Below are 25215 nucleotides of genomic sequence, written 5' to 3'. Positions count from 1 at the left end.
TTTTTTTTTCTTCCTGTGAAATAATAGTTTTGATATTTGAATATTTTGCAGAAGATATGGCATAATGTCAGAGATGGAAGAAATGTTTCAATCAGTAAAGATAAAAAATTAAAAAAAAATGAAATAAAATAAAAAATGAAAAGTCACACAAACACAATATATATTTACTCATACTTATGTACCGATAAATATTCTCACATATGAAAATACGTTTGAAGATGCATATAAATGTTAGAAAACATAAACATTCTCTAAGAGAAACGAGGCCAGTTTCAACTGAGCTTTGGTACAATACAGTTTGGGGTTTATAGAGACACTACCCTGTCATAAGTTCAGATTCTAGTTCTGTCATTGTGTTGCACTTCTGTACGAAATACTTGATACTGTTTATTTCAGTTTGCTTGACTCAGTATTAAAAACAAGCCCTACTTCAAGGCATTCAGCTATAAAATTAACCATTCCACACAGAAAAAAAATATGAACATAGAACAAAAATGGAAATACTACATGAAAAAGATTTGTTTAAGAAAAAAAATATCTGTTTTCCATTTATTAACCTAAAATATAACTTCCAAAGGTTCACACATTTTGTCTTTCGGTGGATAATAAGAAAGCTAAGTGTGGAAGAATGACTTAAGTGGAATATACAGATCAGACATGAATTTTAGTATAATAGTGGGGAAGCTAACAGTATGGATTCAAGACTCTGGACTACTTCGATGCCTTCGGAAGTTATTGGTATATTTTGTAAATGATGATGATGATGATGATCATCATCATCATCGTTTAACGTCTGCTTTCCATGCTAGCATGGGTTGGACGATTTGACTGAGGACATGTACCAAGTGTAATAAAAATCAAACATCCAGTCAACATCAATGGTGTTTGGAGTGATAACTAGTGATGGCAACGTTATGCCTCCATACATCTTGTAACAACAAAGATGAACTGAAGGCAAGGATTATGGCAGCATTCACCAACTTAAACAAGGAGACCGTCCAGAAGAGCTGCAAGAGATTCCGAAGTCATCTGAAGGTCGTTGCTGGAGCCAATGGCATTTTTATTGAATAAATCTACTGTTTAGTATTTCAAGATATTTTTATGTAATTTTGGTAAATATATCTGTTAAAATGAGATGTGAATGTTATTTTCATTTTTGTGTAATTTAGATGACAGTTTATTCACCGCACGCTGTATATATATATATATATATATATATATATATATATATATATATATATATATATATATATATATATATATGTATATACACACATTGGGTCATCCCATAAATAATGTGTTTTTTTTCAATTGCATGACCTAAAAGTCAGAGGAGGACGGGATAACCTACCTGCATCAACTTGCTATAAGAGCAGGTAGTGGTTTTTAACTTGTACTATTCTTAGTGCAAGTTTTGAAAGGTGCAGTTCGATTTTAAGTTATTTTTTCAAAGCTATAATGGAAGTGACAAAGGAGCATATTCAGCTTATTTTTCTCTATGAGTTCAATAAAGGCAACAACGAAAAGTAAAGTGCAAAGAATATTAATGAAGTATATGGGGAATGGACAATAAGCATAAGCCAGTGTCAATGTTGGTTCCAGAAATTCCAAACTGGAAACTACAGCTTAGAAGACAAGCTTCATCCTGGAAGATCCATACAGCTTGACAAGGATGTCCTGCAAATAATGGTGGAACAAAATCCTGTCTTAACTGTTGCAGAACTAGCAAAGAAGCTTGGATTTGGTCATTTAACCATTCATCAACACCTGCATGCCATCGGAAAAGTCAGCAAATTGTGTCAATGGGTTCCTCACAAACTTTCCGAGTCTAATCACATGCAGTGAGTCAATGTGTGCTCTTCTTTGCTGTCACATCTCATGAATGAACCTTTTTTGGACTGAATAGTGACTGGTGATGAGAAATGGGTTCTCTATAAAAAAGTCAAGCACTGAAGACAGTGGGTAGGGAAAGGAGATACTTCGGCACTCCAAGCTAAAAAAGGTCTTCACCCACGTAAGGTGTTATCAATGTGGTGGGATATAAAAGGTTTGGTCCACATTGAACTTTTAAACCCAAACCAAATGATAACAAAGGAGATCTACTGTGAATAGCTTGAGCAGCTTAAGTCAGCGCTAGAAAAAAAATGACCATCTTTGGTCTCAAGATGAAAAGAGTTCTTCCGTCAAGATAATGCTTGGCCACATACAACGTGGATCACATTCCAAAGGCTGGAGCAGTTTGAATGGGAAATGATGTCCCATCCACCATATTCACTGTACATTGAACCATCTGATTATCATTTATTCTGCAGTCTTCAAAATCATTTGGATGGCAAAAATATGAATTCTGTAGACAAGTTCAGAACAGTACTGGAGAAGTTTTTTCTCTCACGGACAAGTAAAATTTGGAAGAGGGGCTTTGCAAGTCTACCAGATAGATGTAAGAACATTGTAGAAAATGAAGGAGAGTGAATTTAAGATTAAAAAAAGAATTTTGTTTGTCTTGATTTTGAAAAATAAACAAAGTATTAAAAAAATGCATTATTTACGGGAAGACTCAATATATAAATCTGTACCTTTCATCAACTCACTTAAAACATCAGCCTCTCTGTCATTTTTTTCTGTCAATGTCATGGTTCTTTAGTCTTGCTAGTTGCAAGGTAAACTCACTACTGATGCCACAAAAATGCACCCAATACGCTCTGTAAAGTGGTTGGCATTAGGGAGGGTATAATGCCATAGAAAGCCTGCTGAAATTGAGACATTGGAGCATGGTGTGGTCACCTGATACATTGGATCTTGTCAAACCATCCAACTAACTTTGAGGGTGGGCCTAAAATAATGCCATTGATGATGATGATGCTGACGATCTGCATGTGTATGTGAACTCATACCTAATACACACTTGCACAAACATGCACGCATTGAGTGTTTGTGTGTGGATAAATGAATGAATGAATTATACAAACAGATATATCCATCCTTGATCGACACATCTGTAAATTATACTGTGTTTGATGTCTGCTGAACTGTTATTTGCATGATTACATCATAGCATGATTTAGGAGCTATACTTTTAATAGCAATCCTGACTCATTTGTTCTTGCATTCAGTAAATAGAAAGGTTAGCTTTATTGTCAGAAGCTGAGTTCTTACAGTAATTTTTATAATTTCAGTAGCCATAAGTGTCAATCAGCTACAAATCAACTACAAAAGGAAAACCTTATAAAGAAAATATCTGTTGGCCTTATCTAACAATTATCTTTCAATAATTGGTTAGATTTAGCATCAAATAACTTTACTTTCAGAAACAGTATCAATAATAAGAAATGATATCTGAAAAAAGAAGAAAAAAAAAACAATGGCGAAGTCTGAATTTACCTTTTGTGCCTTGCGTTTGTCTGCTCTTTGGTTCTGATGATAAATACGACTAAAGTTTGAAACAATTACAGGCACTGGTAATGCAATAACCAATACACCACTCAGGGAACACACACCACCGACTATTTTACCAGTTATTGTGTTTGGGACCATATCACCATATCTACAAAATAAATATATAATGATAGAGTAAATCAAGTGAAACTAAAGTTGCAAAATGTAACTATGACAAAGTCAACGAAATTATTTAATTATTTCTGAAATATAAGGAAATATAGTTTGTGCTTAACTCTGGATGTAGCAGTATTTTATGAAAGGGCAATCTTTTTGTAAAAAACAGTTATCTCTTGTACATATATCATTCCCAGAGAATCTTGAGTCTATGTCTCAAAACTAGTTGAACTGAAACATATGGAATTGCCCTGTCTTGAGACATAATGAAGTGTTAGTAGCACAGAATATAAGCTTATTGTAAATAGTGCTCAGGTGCATTGCAATTCATTAGAAAAGGTAAGATAATCATCATCATCATCATCATCGTTTAACGTCCGCTTTCCATGCTAGCATGGGTTGGACGATTTGACTGATGACTGGTGAAACCGGATGCCAACACCAGGCTCCAATCTAATTTGGCAGAGTTTCTACAGCTGGATGCCCTTCCTAACGCCAACCACTCAGAGAGTGTAGTGGGGGCTTTTACGTGTCACCCGCACAAAGGCCAGTCAGGTGGTACTGGCAACGGCCACGCTCAAAATGGTGTCTTTTATGTGCCACCCGCACAAGAGCCAGTCCAGGGGCACTGGCAACAATCTCGCTTGAAAATCCTACGAAGGCCAGTCAGGCGGTACTGGCAATGGCCACGGTCAAAATGGTGCATCTTATGTGCTACCCGCACAAGAGCCAGTCCAGGGGCACTGGCAACGATCTCACTTGCCTTTCTACTATAGGCACAAGACCTGAAATTTTGTGGAAGGGGGCTAATTGATTATATCAATCCCAGTGCATAACAGATACTTATTTCATCAACTCTGAAAGGATGAAAGGCAAAGTTGACCTTGGCAGCGGAATTTGAACTCAGAACGTTAGGATGAATGAAATGCTGCTAAATATTTTGCCAAGTATGCTAATGATTCTGCCGGCTCACCATGTTATAATAATAATAATAGTGATAATGTGCTTATTGTTTACATTGTTCAGGTGCCATTACTTGTTGGAAAAAGGGTAAAAGTGGGCACAGGCAGCAATAACTCAAGTACAGCAAGACAGCAATGAGAACCAACAGTACAAGCAGTGTACTCAAAATAAAATGCAAAATGGCAGAAAAGTGAACAATCAAAGAGTTATAAAGAGGAAATGGTGCTTATACACATCAGAAGTAGTGCTGGCAAATTTTAGGGAGCATAGAATTTTGAATGATGCAATGTTCTAACAGCTAACAACTGGGTTGTTTTTTCCATGAGTTCTGAGCATGAAAAGATGTTATTATTCTTTTTTTAGTTTTGTGCTTTCTTTCTGTGATTTCTCAAATCATTTAACCCTTTAGTGTTTAGACTGGCCAAAAATTATTCTCCTTTATTTGTTTGAACTGGCCAAATCCAGCCATATCTGATTTCCCTATAAAATCGCTAAAAAATAAACAAATCACATTATTAAATTCTTGTAGCTTTGAGATAATGTAAGATAAAGCCTTTCCCACCATTATTCAAGTAAAAATACAGTGTTAGTTTTGAGACCTCTTGGTTTTTTTTTACGTTTGAAGAGATGCATATATCTTAGCTTTTAACAATATGCCATCAGCAAGTTGCAATTCTGACTTCGAAGGTTTTACTCTTGATGATGTACAAAATACAAACGCTAACAACAGTGATTTGTCTTTGGACAAATCATATTGACATTTATGAATCTTTGCTGAACAAGGAAGATTTTAATACTGAAAGTAATAGAAATGAAAGTGATGAAAATGATATTGAAAACATTACGGCAACATGGTTGAAGATTACTACATCAACCGGAATTCCCGATTTCACAGAAAAGACTAGTCCACAATATGGTCTGCCTCCCGGTGCTCAACCATTAGACTATTTATTTTTATTTTTACTGAAAAGTTCTTTGAAACTGTCATGGAGAAAGCAAATATGCTCAACACAATTTCTATCTGTGGAAGACCTGATCCACTATGGCAGCCAACTGATACTGCGTAAATACAAACTTTTTTACTCTAAACATTATGTTTGGCATCAAACAGCTTCCTCAACTGTGGAGTTATTGGAATCCTGATATAAGGTATGGGGATCTATATATCTCCTGCATTATGTCTAACTATAGTTAATTCATATTTTTTTTATGTAAAAAGCCACACAGTACCTTAACTACCAAAGGACTATGGCCATTTGAAATTTTAGGTTGACATTGCATTTCAGTTACATAGGGATTTTCTTCCAGAAAGCACAGAACTGGGAGAAAAGCAAAATTAACTGAGGTGGATGTCAATAGAGAAAATATTGTCTTCCATAAAGTGGAAAAATAAATGGAAGGAAAAAGTTTGCAGACTATTTGCTGTAAAAAAGCAAAACTGCAGAAGGATATCGGGTCGAGACCTCATATATGTGTTCGTTTTGCCAAGTGCCCTTGTGTAAAGGGTGCTTTGGACAGTTTCATGATAGAAATATGGCATAACTATATTTTGTTGTTTGTTATTACTTTCATTTTATTACAAATATGTGAAAGTGAGAAATACATATTAATTTTCAGTATGTTATACACCTGTATTCACCTTTGCCTCATCTGCTAATGAGCTTTTTTTTTTATTAGATGCATTCTGTTATATAAATGTATTCATTAGATTGTATAAGAGTACATAGTCAATGGTATATTGACTAACTTTATTTTCAATGAAATATAGAGAAAGAATAAAATCTTGTACTGCTTATACCTGTATTTTAATTAATTCAAATTAATGTACCTCATCTTGAAAATAGGCAAAATTGTTAAGGGTTGACATTTGGGATAATTTTAGTTACAAATCAAACAAGCATTAAGAATTTCAATTTTAGTGTTTATGCATAATGTTATTGCTTTTACACCTGTTAATTAAATTTACCTGCCCATAAAAGTCAAATTTAATCAACAAGACCAGCTTAAATTACATAACTATAACCCACTGGTATATAAGCACACACTGATAAAATTTCAAATCTGTATGTAAAAAATTAACAAAGTTACAAGCAAATATTGTGGACACCCCTCTTGAACCTGAATAATTCAAAATAACATGAACAAATAAGCATCACATTTGACAGATTAGAGGGTTAAACATCAAAAGGAATACCATAGTGGGCAGAGCAACAGATATGAAATCACAGCCCATGTGCTGATGTTCTGTTATGCTCTACAGCTAGCTATTTTATTTCTTCTGTACCTAAGACAAATGACTTTATCTGCCCCAGTCTATTTCTCTGCAACATGAATAACAGAAAACTATTCATTTTTCTTTTTATTTTTTTTATTTCTAAAGATTGATTCTGCACTGAATTATAAGAATTCATGTGTTCATAATGGCATTTAGAATTATTCATATTTGTGAATTTTATGTATTGAATTTTAACATTAATTTCCTTAGACCCTGATTTCTTTTTAATACAAATACCAAACCAATGTCACAGTAAACTGGTAATTAAAAGCTAAAGCATAAGCTCCTTGCTTAAAAATTATAATAGATGTTCATCACTATCCCTTTTACATCCACTTTTCATGCTGGCATGGGTTGAATGCAGTTCTAAAAAATTTAGACATAACTAATTAGTCCAGTAATAATATCTGGATATTTTCCCTTTTTTAATCATCCAGCGGTGGAGAAATGGAACTTGTTTATCAACCAGCTAATTGCAGGTAAGCTGTGTTGTGTGCCTTTCTAAAATACTACTCAAATGATGTTATAATAAGTTCAAACTGACAGCTAATCTTATACTTTACTACACAACCATTTTGGCACAAAGCACAGTTTTATCAATCCTGAACAAGTGAAAGGCAAAGTTAACCCTAGATTTAACTTCAGAATATTGAAAGATGTGACTAAATTATCTAAGACATACTTTACTATTTTAGCTAATACTGTTGAAATCTGGAGACATTATTTACTCAGTATGAGGTGGCTTCTCTCTGGTACCAATGTAAAGCTGAAGCAAATATTAGCAGTCATACAATAGTAGTTTAATCTGTTTCAGGTATTACATGTGCTATGCTCTTTACATGCTTAGCGTATTGTCTTTTAATTATGTGGAATCTAGTTTATAGAATGGTTTTCCAGTTTACATAATTATAATTATCAAATGCTAAACACTATTGATACATAAAGACAATCTTCTGAATCAAGTTGGATTTATCTATCAAAAATATTTTGAAAATTGTAAAATTGTTGGAAATATATTGAAAACATTATGTATATATGAAATACATAATCTCTTATGAAATTGTATTTTTCCCAAAATGTTTGATCATTTAGCTGGTGTTGAGACTTCAAAGGTAACAGTAAAGGTGCAAGTTTTATAAAAGATCTTTGAAAATTATATTCTTTGTTATACCACTTGTTGTCCTCTTTTAACATAAGACATGTTATCTCTTATTTTTATTTTATTTCAAAAAAAGATAATGATAATAATAGAATGAAATTGAAAGCATTATCTATATATATGGCTGCACTGGCAATGCCTCAACAAGTCTTAATGCATTCTACTACATTGCATTTTCATATGAGAAGAGTGCTTATAGTTGGACTTGAACCCAGTTTGTATGCATACACACTCAATAGCTGCCTCACAACTATGGATTCTAAAAGCAATAAATACATCTATAATATAGATTATAATCAGTTTAAAATATGTATAAATCAACTGACTTACAAATAATATAAATAGTGTATCTATAATAGATTGTCTACATAGTTTAGGATGAAATTTCTTTTACAAACTATATGCTATGTATATCATAGATTATATCTTTGATTTCATTCCATAGTGAAAGCTTTACATGCATAGATCACAACAAAATGATATTATTGACAATAATAATCTTTAATTTATGCAAACATATGTTTGTCATATGTTTGTTTCTTATTCACTATTAAGTGAGCTGAACCATAAGATTTAAAATATCTTTACTAGGTTCACAGCAAAATACTAAAGGTAGTGGTGATGAAGTATGAAAGATGAATACCTTAATTGGTAAGCTTTTCTGATATCAGTATGGGTTGGACAAGACTTCTTGGGGCAGTGTTCTATATTTGGATGCCCTTTTTAGCACCAGCCCTTGTCCCCAAGTAAGGTACTTTATTTCACGGGTGTTTGTTCATTGAACAACTGAGCTGCAGGACATTGTTTATGTCACACATAAATATACATTACTGCTCTCCAAGTGATGTCAGTGCCAAAGGACATGCAGATAAACACACACACATTATGTAATAGGCTTCTGCATGGTCTTTGTCAACTAAATTTCTCTCACAGGGTTGTTTTTCAGCTCCAGGCTACAGTAGAAAGTACTTTACCATGGGATTGAACTCAAAACCATGTTGCAGCAAAATAAACTTCTTAATTACACAGCCACATTTATGTCATTAATAAAATTTTCATGTGAGGTCCAAATCTACAAAATTGGCCGGGTGAGGTTTAGTTGAATGAATCAGTCCCCATAAATACTGGGTAGTTATTTTATCAGGATAAAAACGAATGTTCATTCTGGCAAGATTTGAACTCAGACTGTGAGAGAATGAACGTCTCTGCTACTCCACCACATTATCTGAAATAACTTAATTATTTCAGATTATTTCTTCTACAAATCAAAATCAGGACCCAGTTTTAATACATGTCTCATTAATTCCCCTCCCCTCAAAAATGACTATCACAATTCTATTCTTTCATAAAACATCATGTTCAAAATAACCAATCATGTTTACCTCTCTTGTGTGATTTATAAAAGTAGATAGATGAAAATATCAATAGGTAGGCATTAGAAAACTATATAATTTAATTAACTGAATATATTATTAAGTATTGATTTGCTGTTACATTCCTTGCTTGATTAGTTTTAACTATTAATGTTGCTTCAATTTAAAGAAAAATATTCAATTTTATTTAAAATATTAAACTTGCTTAGTCTCAAATTGTGGAGTGAGGCAGTGAAAGAATATATAATGAGGGAAAATAATAGCTTACAGAACCAAACATAAACACAAAAACCCACAAAATATGCAGATCTGTCTGTCTCTCTAGGTATGTGTGCGTGTGTGTGTGTGTGTGTGTGTTCATATTTGTGTGTAGATGCCAAATACATGTTCTTCTCAGTACTAACAGTCATAAGAATTCATTAATTAACAATGTATGTACTCATACATTAGTCTGTTTGTCTATTTGTATGTATACACACTCATACATACACATGCATAAGCACACACAAATTACTACACCTGTGTATAAAGTGTCATTCATTAACGTTGTCTATTTATATGTACATCTGTCTATATGTGTGTATCTGATCTAGTTTTGGCCTAGAATTTAAGGATAAAGTAGCTAAATAGAGATGTAATCTTAATACACAAATTATTGAAAGCAGATTAGAGTGAAAGGAGGGCATGTCATTGGCTGATTGAGCGGCGAAGATTTTGACTGGATTATACGAGCTCTTTCATGATTCTAACTTCAGCCTGGCAAAAGGATAGAAGAAATGAAGTCACCAGCAGCGATTTACATTGTGTAAGCCAGTAGGAAAACAATATGCATCTGTTTGTGTTGCTATGCTACCAACAAGAATTGTTCATAGAGAAGACACAAACAAACAAACAAGACTAAAACAAAAGGGAAAAACAATCAGTAAATAAATGTATATATATATATATATATATATATATATATATATATATATATATATGTATGTATATGAAAATTAGTAGTATTGAACAAAACAAATGAATTACTAGCAGTCGTAGTTGTAGTAGCAGCAGCAGCATGCAAAATATAGCTGCGCTAGAAGTACTGAATAGCTAACATAATCTACTGACAGTTGAATTAAACAAATGAGAAAGTAAGTGATATGAATGAAATAGAATAGAAATACTAAATAAGTTATATACTGCTTGTAACAGATTAAATATAGCAGTTTATCAAATAATATACCTAAGTATAAGTGGCATAGCTATTATCACAACACTTATGTACTGAACTAAACATACACACAGTTGCAAGGTGTTGATATTTAAATAGAAATTTCTTTTTGCCAACAATACACAAGGTCGATGTTTTGTTGGAGAGAGAGAGAGAGAGAGAGAGAGAGAGAGAGAGAGAGAGAAATGGGGTTATATTCAATTATATCAACCTCACTTTAATACTACCACTTACATATTATCAATAGAAGAATGAAAGTCTATGTCAATTGCTGCAGGATTCGAACCTGGGAGAAAGAGGGAAAAGTAAACTAGCTAAGATTTAGAATTGAGTAAAGCTTTTATTGATTCAGCCACCTCCACGAATCATACTTCACTAAGCGTATCTATTGTGGATATTGATAGGTGTGAAGGCGGCGAGCTGGCAGAAATGTTAACAAGCCGGGCGAAATACTTAGTGGTATTTCATCTGTCTTTACGTTCTGAGTTCAAATTCTGCTGAGGTCGACTTTGCTTTTCATCTTTTCAGGGTCGATAAATTAAGTACCAGTTCCATCCACGAGTCAATGAAATCGACTGGCCCTCTCCCCAAAAATTTTGGGCCTTGTACCTAGAGGAGAAAAGAAACATTAGCATGCTGGGCGAAATGCTTAGTGGTATTTCATCTGTCTTTACATTCTGAGTTCAAATCCTGCTGAGGTTGACTTTGCCTTTCATCCTTTCAGGGTCAATAAATTAAGTACCAGTTGTGTATTGGGGCCTTGTGAGTAAATTTGATCAAGAAACTAGAAGAAAACAGTTAAATATGTATATGTGCATGTATATATGTGTGTGTACATGTATGCGTGTGCTTGTATCTTCTTTTCTTGACATAATGTGACTGGTACAAATAGATATCACCATCATGCAAGTGGTGTCCTTATGGAAACCAATCCAGCCGTAGGGAAATATGACCTCACTTGGAAACAGGTGAGGATTGGCAACAGGAAGGGAATTCAGCCATATAAAACCTGCCTTGTCAAATTCAATCTGACACATGCAATATTGGAAAAGTGAATGTTTGAATGATGATGTTGGTTTTGTTTAACCCCAGCTCAACCTTAATCAAGCAGAACTGTGGATTAAAACTTTTGAAGTTACACTGTGTCTACCATGACATTATTTAATTTGTTTTTTTTCTTTTTTAAGATGGGAGGGTGTAATTTGAAGGATATTTACTGATATTTCTGGCATATTAAATGGCTGTGTAGAAGCACCCTCAAGTAATAGAAGACAATATTTATCACATAACTGATTATCATAAGAAAAAACTAACTCATGTATTAGCCACAGATAAGAAACTGAAATAAAATACAATTCCGTATAATGGGGTTGTAAAACTGTCATATTGTGATTCTAAACTAAAATCCTCCAAAGAGGGTCTAAATTGGGATGCTGAAGTAAATAATATGATCATGAAATTAGACCACTGTCTATTATGCCAGTAGTAAACATTACATATATAAATATTTATTACTCTATATAAATATTTACTACTCTGGTCTCTTCATGAGATTTTACAATTAGCTATTTTGCTTGTTGCAAATCAGTGACTGATGGTCACTTTGTTTACAATATATTGATAGCATTAAAAGACTCTGGCTTTGGTTCCGGCATAAAGGTGCTCGCGACTGAGGATGAACCAAATAGCTTGAAACTGAGTCAGCCTCGTGATCCTGATACCTGCTAACAGTATATTGTATATAAAGGGTGCAATGTTGTACCGATTACCCACTGGCAGAGAATCTGCCTGGGGTTAAACTGGTAGTAATATTCAACATCCACTTTGATGTAGCAACTGGCTTTACTATCTATCTATCTATCTCTCTATCTCTCTCTCTCTCTCTCTCTCTCTATATATATATATATATATATATATATATATATATATATATATATAGCGAGAGAGAGAGAGAGAGAATAAAAGATTATTTGCCAACATAATGTGGCAGTCCTGGTTCGGACGTATGTTACTGTTATTTAGCCCCAAGACACATCATCTCCAGTTGGCTATTGACACACTACCTGCTTTCTTATATTTTCGAACTAGGGAGTTTAGTGTCCTCACTCAGCTCTATCCAGCTAGAGACCATGTTTCCTGGGGCCAAATAACAGTAGCCATCATCCGAACCTGGACTGCTACATTATGTTGGCAAATAATCTTTACTCTAGAGTACTGTTACTGAATGTTTGTCACTCAGAAATTTAGAAATAATAATTTATATATATTCTTTTACTCTTTTACTTGTTTCACTCATTTGACTGTAGCCATGCTAGAGCACCACCTTTAGTCGAAGAAATCGACACCAGGACTTATTCTTTGTAAGCCTGGTACTTATTCTATCGGTCTCTTTTGCCAAACTGCTAGGTTACAGGGACGTAAACACACCAGCATCGATTGTCAAGTGATGTTGGGGGACAAACACAGACACACAAACATACACACACACACACACACACACACACACACACACACATATACACATATATACGACGGGCTTCTTTCAGTTTCCGACTACCAAATCCACTCACAAGGCTTTGGTTGGCCCAAGGCTATAGTAGAAGACACTTGTCCAAGGTGCCACGCAGTGGGACTGAACCCAGAAGCATGTGGTTGGTAAGCAAGCTACTTACCACACAGCCACTCCTGCACACACACGTGCACACACACGCACACACACACACACATACACACACACACACATATACACACACACACACACACACACACACACATATATATTCAGCAGTATCAGCACCAAGCAGTGTTTAGGCATAAGCAAACTTTAGTTAAAATATGTTTGTGACATATTTCAATATATTCTTTGATATATCTATATATACATGTTGAGGAAATAAAGTGTATGCTTGTTGTAGCAAAACTAAACATATATATCTAATCTCCACCAACTAGTATTACTAAGTATACACTTGAACTAAATGTACACATACTTAGAGTGCTTAGATGAAATATGTTGATAAAAAATACATAAAATAGAAGTACTAAATATACACATGAACTTATTATACACTCACACACTTGTAGTGTGAAGACTAAATATAGTCAATACACACAAACCAGTTGTGTGAAATATATACCTAAGCTAATTGTAAACTCATACACACTGAGCATTAAAAAGTATATCACGAATAAATATAGCCTCTGACACACCCTAAAATAGTACATTACTCTGTGTGTGTGTGTGCTTGTGTATGTATGTATGTATGTATGTATGTATGTATATATATATATATATATATATATATATATATATATATATATATATATATATATATATATATATATATATCATCATCATCATCATCATCATCATCATCATCATCGTTTAACGTCCGCTTTCCATGCTAGCATGGGTTGGACGATTTGACTGAGGACTGGTGAAACCGGATGGCAACACCAGGCTCCAATCTAAATTTGGCAGAGTTTCTACAGCTGGATGCCCTTCCTAACACCAACCACTCATGTATGTATATATATACACATCCTCCTCTTCACATGTGTATGCATGAGTATATATATATATATATATATATATATATATATATATATATATATATATATATATGTATGTATACTTATATGCATACACGTGCGAAGAGGTGGGTACTTTTGGATTTCTTCTTATAACATTTAGATCAATCAGAAACATTATTCTATAGTCTGAACTATGTAGAATTCTCATAAACTATACATGCTGTACATTCTTATCATAAAGCTCTTAAGAAACCTATGTATTTTATACGGATGTATACATATTTGTGTGTGTGTGTGTGTATGTATGTATATAAGCATATATTCATCATCATCATCATTGTTTAACACTCGTTTTCCATGCTGGCATGGGTTAGACGATTTAACATGGAGCTTACCAGCTACGAGCTGTCGAGACTCCAATTGTCTGTTGTGGCATGGTTTCTACAGTTGGATGCCCTTCCTAATGCTAACCACTTAACTGAGTGTGCTGGGTGCTCTTTACGGTGCAACCAGCACGGGTTCATTTGTGCAGTTCCAGCATGGGTACTTTTTATGTGGTGCCAGTGCCTGAAAGGACAAGCCTGTATGTGTGGAAGACAGCTATTTTACTTAGCTTTACATGTCTTATCAAGTACAGCAAATTGCTACATCTCCTGGTCCTTTATCATTTTTTCAGTGAAGCCCAGTGTTCGAAGATCCTTCACACCACTTCATACCACATCTTCCTGGGTCCACCCCTTCCACAGGTACCCTCCACAATTAGAGTTCAGCGCTTCTTTACATAGTTGTCCTCATCGATACACATCACATGACCAAACCAGCACAATCTTCTCTCTTGCACACAACATCTGATGCCTCTTATAGCCACATTTCTCCACCATAAAAAAAATCATCATGCTCAGGCATCACTTGAAAAAAGTAAGACCTATCACAAAAACGGCTGGTCATAGCCTTCACATGTATGGGACTTTCAATCAGATGATAGCAATACTCAAACACATGTTTGCAGCCATAATGTATATACATGTACGTATTATATAAGTATACACATACACCATGATCACTATTTAATGTCTGATTTCCATGCTGACATGGGTTGGACAGTTTGATAGCTTATGGTGAGCTTCAGAGCTGTGCTAAGCTCCAATATAAGCTTTGGCATGGTTTCTATGGCTGGATGCTCTTTGTAATGCTTACCACTTACAGTGTACAGAGGGTGCTTTTTTTCATGTCACTGGCACAAGTAAGGTTGCCAAGTAGCTTGTGAGACACAGAGAGAGGACAGTGGGGAAAGGAAAAAGCTTCTACTACTAAGCATTTAAGGGAGGTGTCTTTATGCCAGTGCTAAATATGATAGAGAGACAAGCCTAATGTTTTGCTTCCAAAGGAATACATGTCTACCACACATTATATAATGGTGGATAGGAGTAGTTGGAAGAGGATAAAGATGACAGTAATGCAATGCCAGAGTGTGTGTGTATATGGAGCAGGAGACCCCCTTCGGTCATGAATGACCATAGGATTGCACCTAGAAAGTTACCCTCCGAGACACAAGTCTGGGCAAGGTTGTTTATGGAAGACCAGCATTCACCCATGAATACCAGCCTCTCCTCTCCACCCCACTGATGTTATCCAAGGGGAAAGTCAAAAGGGCCGATACAGCTTGGCACCAGTGATGTCGCAGCTGAGTTAACTGGAGCAACGAGAAATAAAGTGTCTTGCTCAAGAACACAACATGTTTAATGTCTGTTTTCCATGCTGGCATGAGTTGGACAGTTTGACAGGAATTAGCCAGCCGGCGAGCTGGTCCGGACTCCAATTGTCTGTCTTGGCATGACGTCTATGGCTGGCTGCCCTTCCTAATATCATCTACTTTTCTGAGTGTGCTGGGTGCTTTTTATGTGCCATTAGCACAGGTGCATTTACATAGCACCAACACAAGTGCATTTTATGTGGCACCAGCACCTGAGAAGAACATGCCTGTATGTATGAATGGCCACAATTTTACTTAGCTTGATGTATCTTCTCAAGTACAACAAATAACTACAAGTACTGGTATATGTGTGTGTATGTATGTATGTATGTATGTATGTATGTATATATATATATATATATATATATATATATATATATATATATATATATATATATATATATATATGTAGTTGAAATTTATAGAAAAACAAGGCAAAGACAAGTGTATGAACAACGAGCAGGTGTATTAGTTTGATTCTCTGGAAAATGAAAAATTCTTTTACATTTCAAGCCTCTGCTCTTCAACAGAAAGAAATAAGAGAAAATAAACAGAAAAAGAGAATAAGGAATATATATACATATATATATATATATATATATATATAGAATGTATTTATTTAAATTATATTGATATATGTGTCCATTTACATTTAATTTTGTATCTTCAAATGGAATTGGTGTGGGTTGTGATAAGTGTGGGGCAGTAGAAAAAAAGGAGGTGTTGGGGGGAAGGCAGTGGATTGGGGAACACTATGAATTTATTATAATATTATTGTAGTATTGTATACAAATTATATAATATTATATTAAATATCAAATGATTCATAGTATATATAAATTAGTAAAATATAAAATATCTATTTATACATAAAGAGAGGGGTGCGCTGAGAGTATTATGTGGCCATGAGTGGGGCAGTGGCCCAAAAAAGTTTGGGAACTGCTGATCTAAATGTTAAGAACTAAATTTAAGTAACCTTCTCACATTTTCCCACACATACTATGTGCCAGATATTCATGATATTCATGTGCCACTAACTAATCTGTTTGACCATAGCTAGTACATAAGGTCTTAAATTTGTATTGTGTGTGTGAATGTTTTGCTAATAAAGATATTTAGTAAAATAGATACAGACATATCTGTGGATATAATCTTTGTTAATGTTTTATGTGCTGAAGAAGCAACTACTTAATAAGTGTTACTGTTTAGGTCTTACTTAAGAGTTGCTGGTGTAACCCAGACTTCTGATCTCATGAACTTTTGATCAAAGGCATTCCAGTTGTGATTATTCTATCATTTTTTTTTTCCAGGTATAATATATCTCAAAATACATTAACTGATGTGTCCTTTTTTTCTTTTAATATTTTAGTGTCTTAGTTCATGGAGATGTGGCTGTTATTTCTAGCAGATTAATTGAGCACATATAAACTGCTTTCTTTGTACATTATTTTACAATGTTATTATGTTCTGAGTTCAAATTCCATCAAAGCCAACTTCACTTTTTCATCCTTTGAGAGTCAATGAAATAAGATGTAATTGGCTTATTCCTTCCCTCAATAATCAGGCCTTGTGCCTGTAATAGAAAGGATTATTTTACAATGTTATGTAAATGGGAAACAACCTCTTTCTTAATACAGGACAACAAATTCAGAGTATCCTGAGCAATATACCAAATGAAATGGTACCTCTTCTGGCTGTATATCCGTGCAATGGGTCATATGGATTTCTTTTTCTTCTAAGAGATATAAAACCTCAGTAGCTGTATTAAATCTAAGATCTATGAAGCTAGAAGCTTATACATTATTCATTTGTTCATTTTCTTTCTGCCAACCTATGATAAATGTTTTTCTAACTTAGTTTTCTCAAAGTAGATGATGACCAAATGTTTTTATGATACTTGAAGTTGATAAGAGAATCACCTAATTGAAACCCAAAAATAAATACAAAAGAAGAGGTTAATAGTGCAGAAAAAAAAATTCTTCTAATATAATATTCATTGCTCTCATTAGCATCATTGGTTTTGTATCTGATTTGTTTTTTCATTCTAAAAAAGTTTTTTTCTGCTTAACAGTTTGTCTTTCTCATGTTTATTTCAATCTGATTATAATGTTATTTTAAATTTACTCTGGCTTACCAGTGTCTCAGTACCTTCTTTGATGCCAGTTTGGAGGAATTTTACATGTGTCTTTCATCTGTTTAAATTTCATTTTAATAGCATTGTGGTTGATTTGGCATTATTTTAATATTCTTTATATTAGTCTGCCTTCTAATCTCTTAAGCATACCACTTGAAGAGAGAAAGAGTGAGTGGGGTTTTTTCTGTGTGTAAATAACTATAAAGGCTATATATTTCACTAATGATCTTCTGTCTATTATGTATCCCTGCTACTATGCAACCATCTGTAATGTATGTGTGGTATAATATCTATTTTTAATAAAAAAAAACTGCTCCATTAAACATAATATCATCCTGCTATAAAGCTAAAAATGTAAAAATTTACAAGTTTTACAAATTCAGTTATGATAGTGGTGTCAGGTTTGTGTAGACATTCTTTTCAGCTATTCTGTTCTTCATTCAGAAGAAGTCCCCTTTGGTTTAGGGTTTCCTCTGGAAATAAGGTTTTCTTTACAAAAGACTTTAGTTTGATATTTATAGAAGGGAAAATAAAAGTTGTGATATTCAGTTTTTTTTATTTAGGCACATTTAGATGAGGTGAAAAGATCTTTATTGATAATCATAACCTGATAATAGAAATACAAATAATTGCTAACCCTCTGCAAAGTTCCACAATGGAGAACTACTCATATAATTAGTACACACAGAAACATTCTAGACTACATCCAAAAATTCAGTCAACCAATTGCATTCATTCACAAACACACAAATAATTACTGCCTCACAAATGTGGTGTTTCTTCTCCTTGACTCTTCCCTCCTTACTATAATGATCTCTGCTCTCTTGAACTGACTATATATACCTCCATCCTTTTGGGTCATCCCATTTCTGGATGAAAGGCTTAACCCATTGCCCAGTTTATCATCACTACCCAGCCCTTGGACACCTTTAGTCCATTCCGTTGCAAGAATTTAGGCCAGGTCTCTGGTCTGAGGACAATATTACTTCCCATTAGTCATGGTAGTGGTGGAAAGGTCAAGGGTATTTCCTTTTCTCCAACTGATTCAGAAAATATAACACTTGTTACTCTTCCTTTCATCATTTCAACCAGCACATCAAATCCATCATGACTAGTCCTACTTTGGGAGATTGATCCTATTTCAGAACTATTGAGAGAACTCAGTGTGGTTGCTTGATCTACTAGAAATAGCAACCAAATCTCTCAATCCTTCCTCCAATATCTTAAAAAATGTTTAAACTTCAATAGAAAATGTTATCCTAGATACACAGCATCTGGAAGAGAAAGATGGAACAGTCAAGACTGAAATGTTTAATTATAAATCTGTTTGATCAGAGCTAACATCGTGCTAAACACTATCATCATCATCATCGCCATTTAGCATCTGTTTTACATGCTGGCATGGGTTGGACTTTCTACCATAAAACAAGATATATGAATGTAAAGCTGGAGAATTAACCATGCTTTACTAACATAAAAAACTTTCAATAAAATTGAATAGTGATTCCATAGCATAAAAGAAAACTGAGCTGAAAATGAGCTAAAGAAGGAACCTCTATAGAGTCAACCTACCAGAAAATATTGCCAAATCTTACTCAAATCACACCCTACTAAATTAAATAAAAAAAAGGACACACTGCTCTAATGATTCTGTTGCTTGATTGTAACAACTGTTTGTTTTCAAATATTTTTATGAATGAAGTTATCTCTAGTGAGAAAAATGAAATAAAGTGAAATATGGGAATCGAGTTTTAATGTCATCTATTATCATTGCTGCCATTCAGCTGACCCAATCAGTTTTGTTCAAACAAGGCCTGTAGTTATATACATGACTACTCTAAATTTTCCTGATTCTATGAATGGCTATCTTGCAAGCTGAGCTATATTTTGTCTCTCAGCTATGAATCTCATTTGTCATGAATTTAGTATTGTAAGACAGTGTCTACTTTGAATAATCATGAAGTTGCATACTTTGAGCAACAGAAAACACTTGTACTATGCTATCAGAAAGGATAACATTATATGTTTTAATGCTATAGAGACCTCAAATTTCTTAACATGTTATATACTGGCATTGACATATACTGTTGTCATATACTGACATTAAGAAACAGAGGTGAGTTATTAAAGCAATGTTCTATTTGAAATTAATTGTTTTAGGTTGTACTTCTTTAGGTGTTCTTCTGATAGACATCATTTCATCATTACTTCTTACTAGATAAGAGCATAAGTTTGTAGTCTTTCACTTCTTCATTCGTTATAAGTAATTATTTTTATTACTCCAATGCTGTTGATATCATTCTCAGTCTTTTCTATATTGTTAAATGGTACTTAATTTGTATCTTGATACATTTGTAAGCATATGGAGATATATTCCCATTAAAGACTGAGAAGTTTGAAATCATTTTTTAAAGTTTTCTAAAATCTTCCTATCTCAGCGTTTGTCTTAGTATGACACTAATTTTATTTTCTATATTGAACATAACATTAACTACAAAACTACAAAACTCATTAAATATTTTGCTGGGACTTCTGTGTTTATAACAATGTTTAGAAAATCAAGACAACTTATAATTTTGATTCATGCTAAATCCTTTCAGTATATAAATTGTTGGTCAATACTTCATTGGTAAATGAGGCTAAAGACTAATTTCTCGAAAGGTGTCTTTATAAATCAATATTCTTGTCTTTTTGTATGTTTTGTTAATGAATTCTAAAGGCTTTTATAATTGCATTGATAGACATGAGCTGCAGATATCAATTGTTATTTTTTTTTTATTCATTGCTGAATTTGTAGCTACAAAATTATAAAAAATTATTCATCTTTAATAATTATTTTTCTTCTTTTATACTCAAATATCTCCTGTGTAAATATTAAAGACTTTCAAATTTAACCTTCCCATTATATTAAATACAATCCTAAGAACTTGAAAGTAACGGTGACCTGCACCAACAAGGGTTACTTCATTATAAAATTTTACTTCTAACTTAATAACTTGATGTATAAACAGCTATGCAATTAAATTATATTGTAAGTTATGGTCTGCTTTCATTCTAACAGCATGTTCTTGCATGCCTTTAGAGACATTTCAAAGGATTAACAATAAGAAGGGCATGTTACCGTAAAAAAAGAAATGCTTCAGAGAAACATCTAATCTACGAAAAGTAGAAAACACTGATGGTGATGTTGAGTTTGCAAAGTACAATATCTAAACAGTGCTTACAAGAGTTCATTAGATGTTATTTGATTTGCCAAATGATTGATAAGAGTAATGATTCCAGCAAATTTGTTGGACTTAGTCGATAAAATCTGAAAGCAGTTGCTTTGTTTGCTTGTTTGCTGCATGTTAACATATAAGTGAATTTTGCTAGTTGTCTTTGCAATTGCAACTAGAAAAAAATCTTGAAAAGTAGGGGATGTTATCTTGTTATTGAAATCTAATGTCTGTAGTTTCACAGATTATCACTCATATTTTTTTTTAAACCCTAGACATATCAAAAGATTCATTAAAGCATTTGAGCTGTGAATATTTTCTTTTATTCAGAACAACTATGCATTTTGTGATGATGGATAGTTTCTTGTAAGTTTGAAAACATTTGTATCAATGATATCCTTCTATAATCAATAAATGTATGCTATCACTATTGTCATGATATCAAGCAAGATTCATAAAATTGTTCTTAACTGTATCGCGTTGATATTTCACTTGCTGGTAAATTGATGTGAAATATTTTTCTTCTACTTTTTTTTTAATTATATGCAACTCAATGCAAGATATTCACTCTTGTAGCAGTTATTACGTTCTTTTTGTTTTGCTGATCATGAAAGATTGCAAAAGCTATATTGTTGAGTCGCAAACAAGAAAACTTAATTTTTATATATCTACTTCGCCAGATTGATTTCCACCAACTTCCATTGTTCTTCATATTCCTTTACACATTTTTCAAGCATCTACACGTGATCAGATGCCAATTCAAGTGCTTGTGGAGTTTTGAGTAACTTAATTTATTAGCTCTGACGGCCATAGATTGTTTTGTCTGTTTTCTAAATAAATTGATCAACTACTGAAAATTCTGTACTACACTTGTCAAAGTCACAATAAGTGTCTAAAGCTCTTAATCTTGTCAAAAAGATATTTGATAATTCATTGGGTTTTGAGGCATACCAGAGAGCTATTTTTCAAATGTAAGGTACTTTTTGCGATACTTGCTGTCACCTCTAACAACACCCACTCCAACACAGAAAATAGCAGCCTTCATTCTTGTCTCACCTTCCACAGCCAAGTGTAATCCACATGCAACCTACACACTTCATAACAAATCTGTACTGACTTCAGAAACAGAGATCTTAAAAATATCCTCCAGTGGAGCTGTGCCAATCTTATTGCTATCAAGAGGAAAAAAAAGAAAAATCTGTCACTTCACATATCAAGAAAACATTATCACACCTCATTCTCCTTAAACACAAGCAACACACTACTAGCACCCTCGTTTCAGTTGTATAGCTTCAAGTTGAATTAAACAGCTTCAGTTAAATTCAAATAATTAGCTTCTGTTGTGGCAAGAGTCACAACACCCCCTGCAAGAATGGACTTGACCAAATGACTATAAATAGTAACAGTCTGAGTGAGTGAGAGAGAGAGTAGGTGTTAATCACAGGAAGTGATAAGGTGTCATTTTGGTAGTTTGTGGAATATCGTTTGTTGGTTTGTGTATAGTTCGTGGAGAGTTTGTTGGATTTTTATGTTGTTGTTACCTTGCTTTGTTCTATATTTTATTGTTACTACATAGTTATAGTGTAAACAAATATTGTCTTAAATAGTGGTGATACTACAATAATTGGCGATGAGTAACTACATTACAATAGCTCTAAATGCTAGACTTCATTATAATTGAGGATTTCTTTCAACAAATGCACATCCTTAATGTATCAAACACTAACTTTTCTCTTCATAACCTGAACATTCTTTAGAACCCTTCAATTACTAGCCTTCCATTAAGCTCTGGTAAAGATCCACAGTGGAGTTTGAGATCTGGGAGGGTAATGGTACTACACACAAACATCCTAGACTGCTTGAAGCCATTAAAGTGGTTGGCATGATGTTTCTCAGAAACACACTCTAAGCTTTACAGTCTCCTATGTCTTTTCTACCATTACAACAAAAGGCCTTGCTCCTTGGAGTTGCTTGTGTTTTTCGTCACAAGCTCTCCTAACTCACTAGCTTCTCCTCTTCTCATCACCCAAATTATGTCCTCCCCAGACCCAATTCTGACCACTATACATACTCTTTTGTCCTGAAACTCCCTCATTGTACATGACCCTGCAAATATCAGCCAACAACAGTTTAGGCAGAACATAAATGTTATACGTCTCACCAGTCATGGACACATCTTCCTCAAAACCAAATTATATAAAAGAAATTAAATATTTTGATGATTCAAATCTTTGATCTGAAATTTTTAGAGATTTGTTTACATCCCACTACACAAGAAATGCTTGCTGATGTTTACCTGAGGGTGGTAATGGAAGTTGACAGAGATCTTGACAGACTTTAACATGATGTTCTTTCAACTCAGTGGTCAACAGGCAGACGACAAACTAAGCAGAGATAAGTTGCATATTCAATTCAGACATTAGGATTGCCTGCACCGGCTGACATAACAAACCAGCAACATCATCAGTGTTGTTGATTGTCCTCTAACAATCCTAATGCACAAGCTGATGAATTTTCTCCATATTTCTGAGGGTGACACTCATGACAGATCTTCCAGATCATTCATTGACTTCCAGGGACATTCTTCCACTTTTGAAGCATCCTTGCCACTTGAAACATTGCCTCATTGGCTCTTTGTTCCAACTTCCTGTTCATAACAAAATCATGGACTACAGCATACACATGATTGCAAAAACACAAATTTCACAATTTGTGAAGTAAACACAGCTATGTCACTTGTCACACTGCCTCATGAAGGTCAGTGCTAGCTCTCACTGCACATGCAACTCTGTGTTGCCATCTGTTGGCATGCTACAGAACTAGTCCAGGACGTTTTGATACCACCTTGTAAATGCACAATCCTCCAATCCCCATTGGTGGAAAACATTTGTTATAGCTGTACAGATCTAATTTAGATTAGTACAGTATTATGTGATATTGTTCATAAGAGATAATGCAACAAAACAAGTAGAATGACCAAAATAAGTGTAATATGTAAGCTCACAATATCCTGCTGGAGACTAAATATAATTAATTAACATTAAACATGTTCTGCTTTATTAGGATGCTATGAGTATGCATATATTGCTCTTTTTTTAACTTTTATATTTATTTCAGAAAAATCACTGTGAATTAAATATGTACCAGTAAGCGACGTCTTTCTTCTTTGATGATTGTGTATATAACATATGAAACTTTAATATCTCAATGAAAGGGTTCTCATGCAGATATATATTTTAATATTTGTACATATAAATTATGTTGTTTTTGGTATATCTAAATGTTTAAGGTTCATAAATTCCAAGGAATTGGTCAACAGAAACTATGAAGAAGAAACTTGCCAAGTTTTATACTACACAGCTATATGAAGTTAGGAGAGTTTGCATTTAAATTCTGTACAAAATTCACATTAGACTGGTTTGTTTGCCCTGGGATTTTGTTTGAATCACACAAGAATGACTTCATTGTGAAAAATGGACAATTATATTTGTTTGTGCAAGTGTTGATAAAAATATGATATATATGATGTATGATATTTTATTCAAGAAGTTACTCTTTTTTTCAGTATCCAATATAAACGGGATACTATCTTAACAGTGGCCCTCTAGAAGTTAGTAAACATCTTGTGATATTCTTATGTGCAGTAGGGTTGAAAACAAAAGATTTAAAACAATTGTGTTGTGTTGAGATCTAACCATTCACAAGAATTCAAGAACAGTGATTATAGGATCAGCCGTCTGACACCCAGATGAATGCCATACAGAAGAAACTTAGCTTTTAGAAGGTTGATTGTATGACCCTGTTTCAGTTGCCAGTTATGAATATTTAAGTTCTTTATTCTGGAAAATGTATAAATATCACAGCACTCACTTTTTCTTTCTCCTAGAAACTCAATATATCTACTTAATCACTTATTGATAGATAGCATTGATTATCAGTATTCAAACATTTATTTTGTATTTAACCATTTACTTCATTTCATGTTTCTGAAAGAATTTATATATATATATATTATAATGTATATATATAGTCATGTCTGTAATA

At 33.8% G+C, this 25215-nt stretch overlaps 1 protein-coding gene across 4 annotated transcripts in view; it reads right to left on the bottom strand.

The window, feature by feature from the left end:
• LOC106869372 (potassium voltage-gated channel protein Shal) overlaps positions 1–25215 on the bottom strand; it is a 442940-nt gene that overhangs the window by 90834 nt on the left and 326891 nt on the right. For all 4 annotated transcript variants that reach the window (XM_052966873.2, XM_089350211.1, XM_089350212.1 and 1 more), the window contains exon 2: positions 3382–3544. In XM_052966873.2, the coding sequence (XP_052822833.1) occupies positions 3382–3544 (163 nt within the window). The remainder of the gene's footprint in view (positions 1–3381; positions 3545–25215) is intronic.

The sequence above is a fragment of the Octopus bimaculoides genome, chromosome 4 (genome assembly GCF_046866305.1).
Source record: "Octopus bimaculoides isolate indiv1 chromosome 4, ASM4686630v1, whole genome shotgun sequence".
NCBI lineage: Eukaryota > Metazoa > Mollusca > Cephalopoda > Octopoda > Octopodidae > Octopus > Octopus bimaculoides.
The sequence above is the reverse complement of the archived record's forward strand: the minus strand, read 5'-3'. Positions and strand labels throughout refer to the sequence as shown.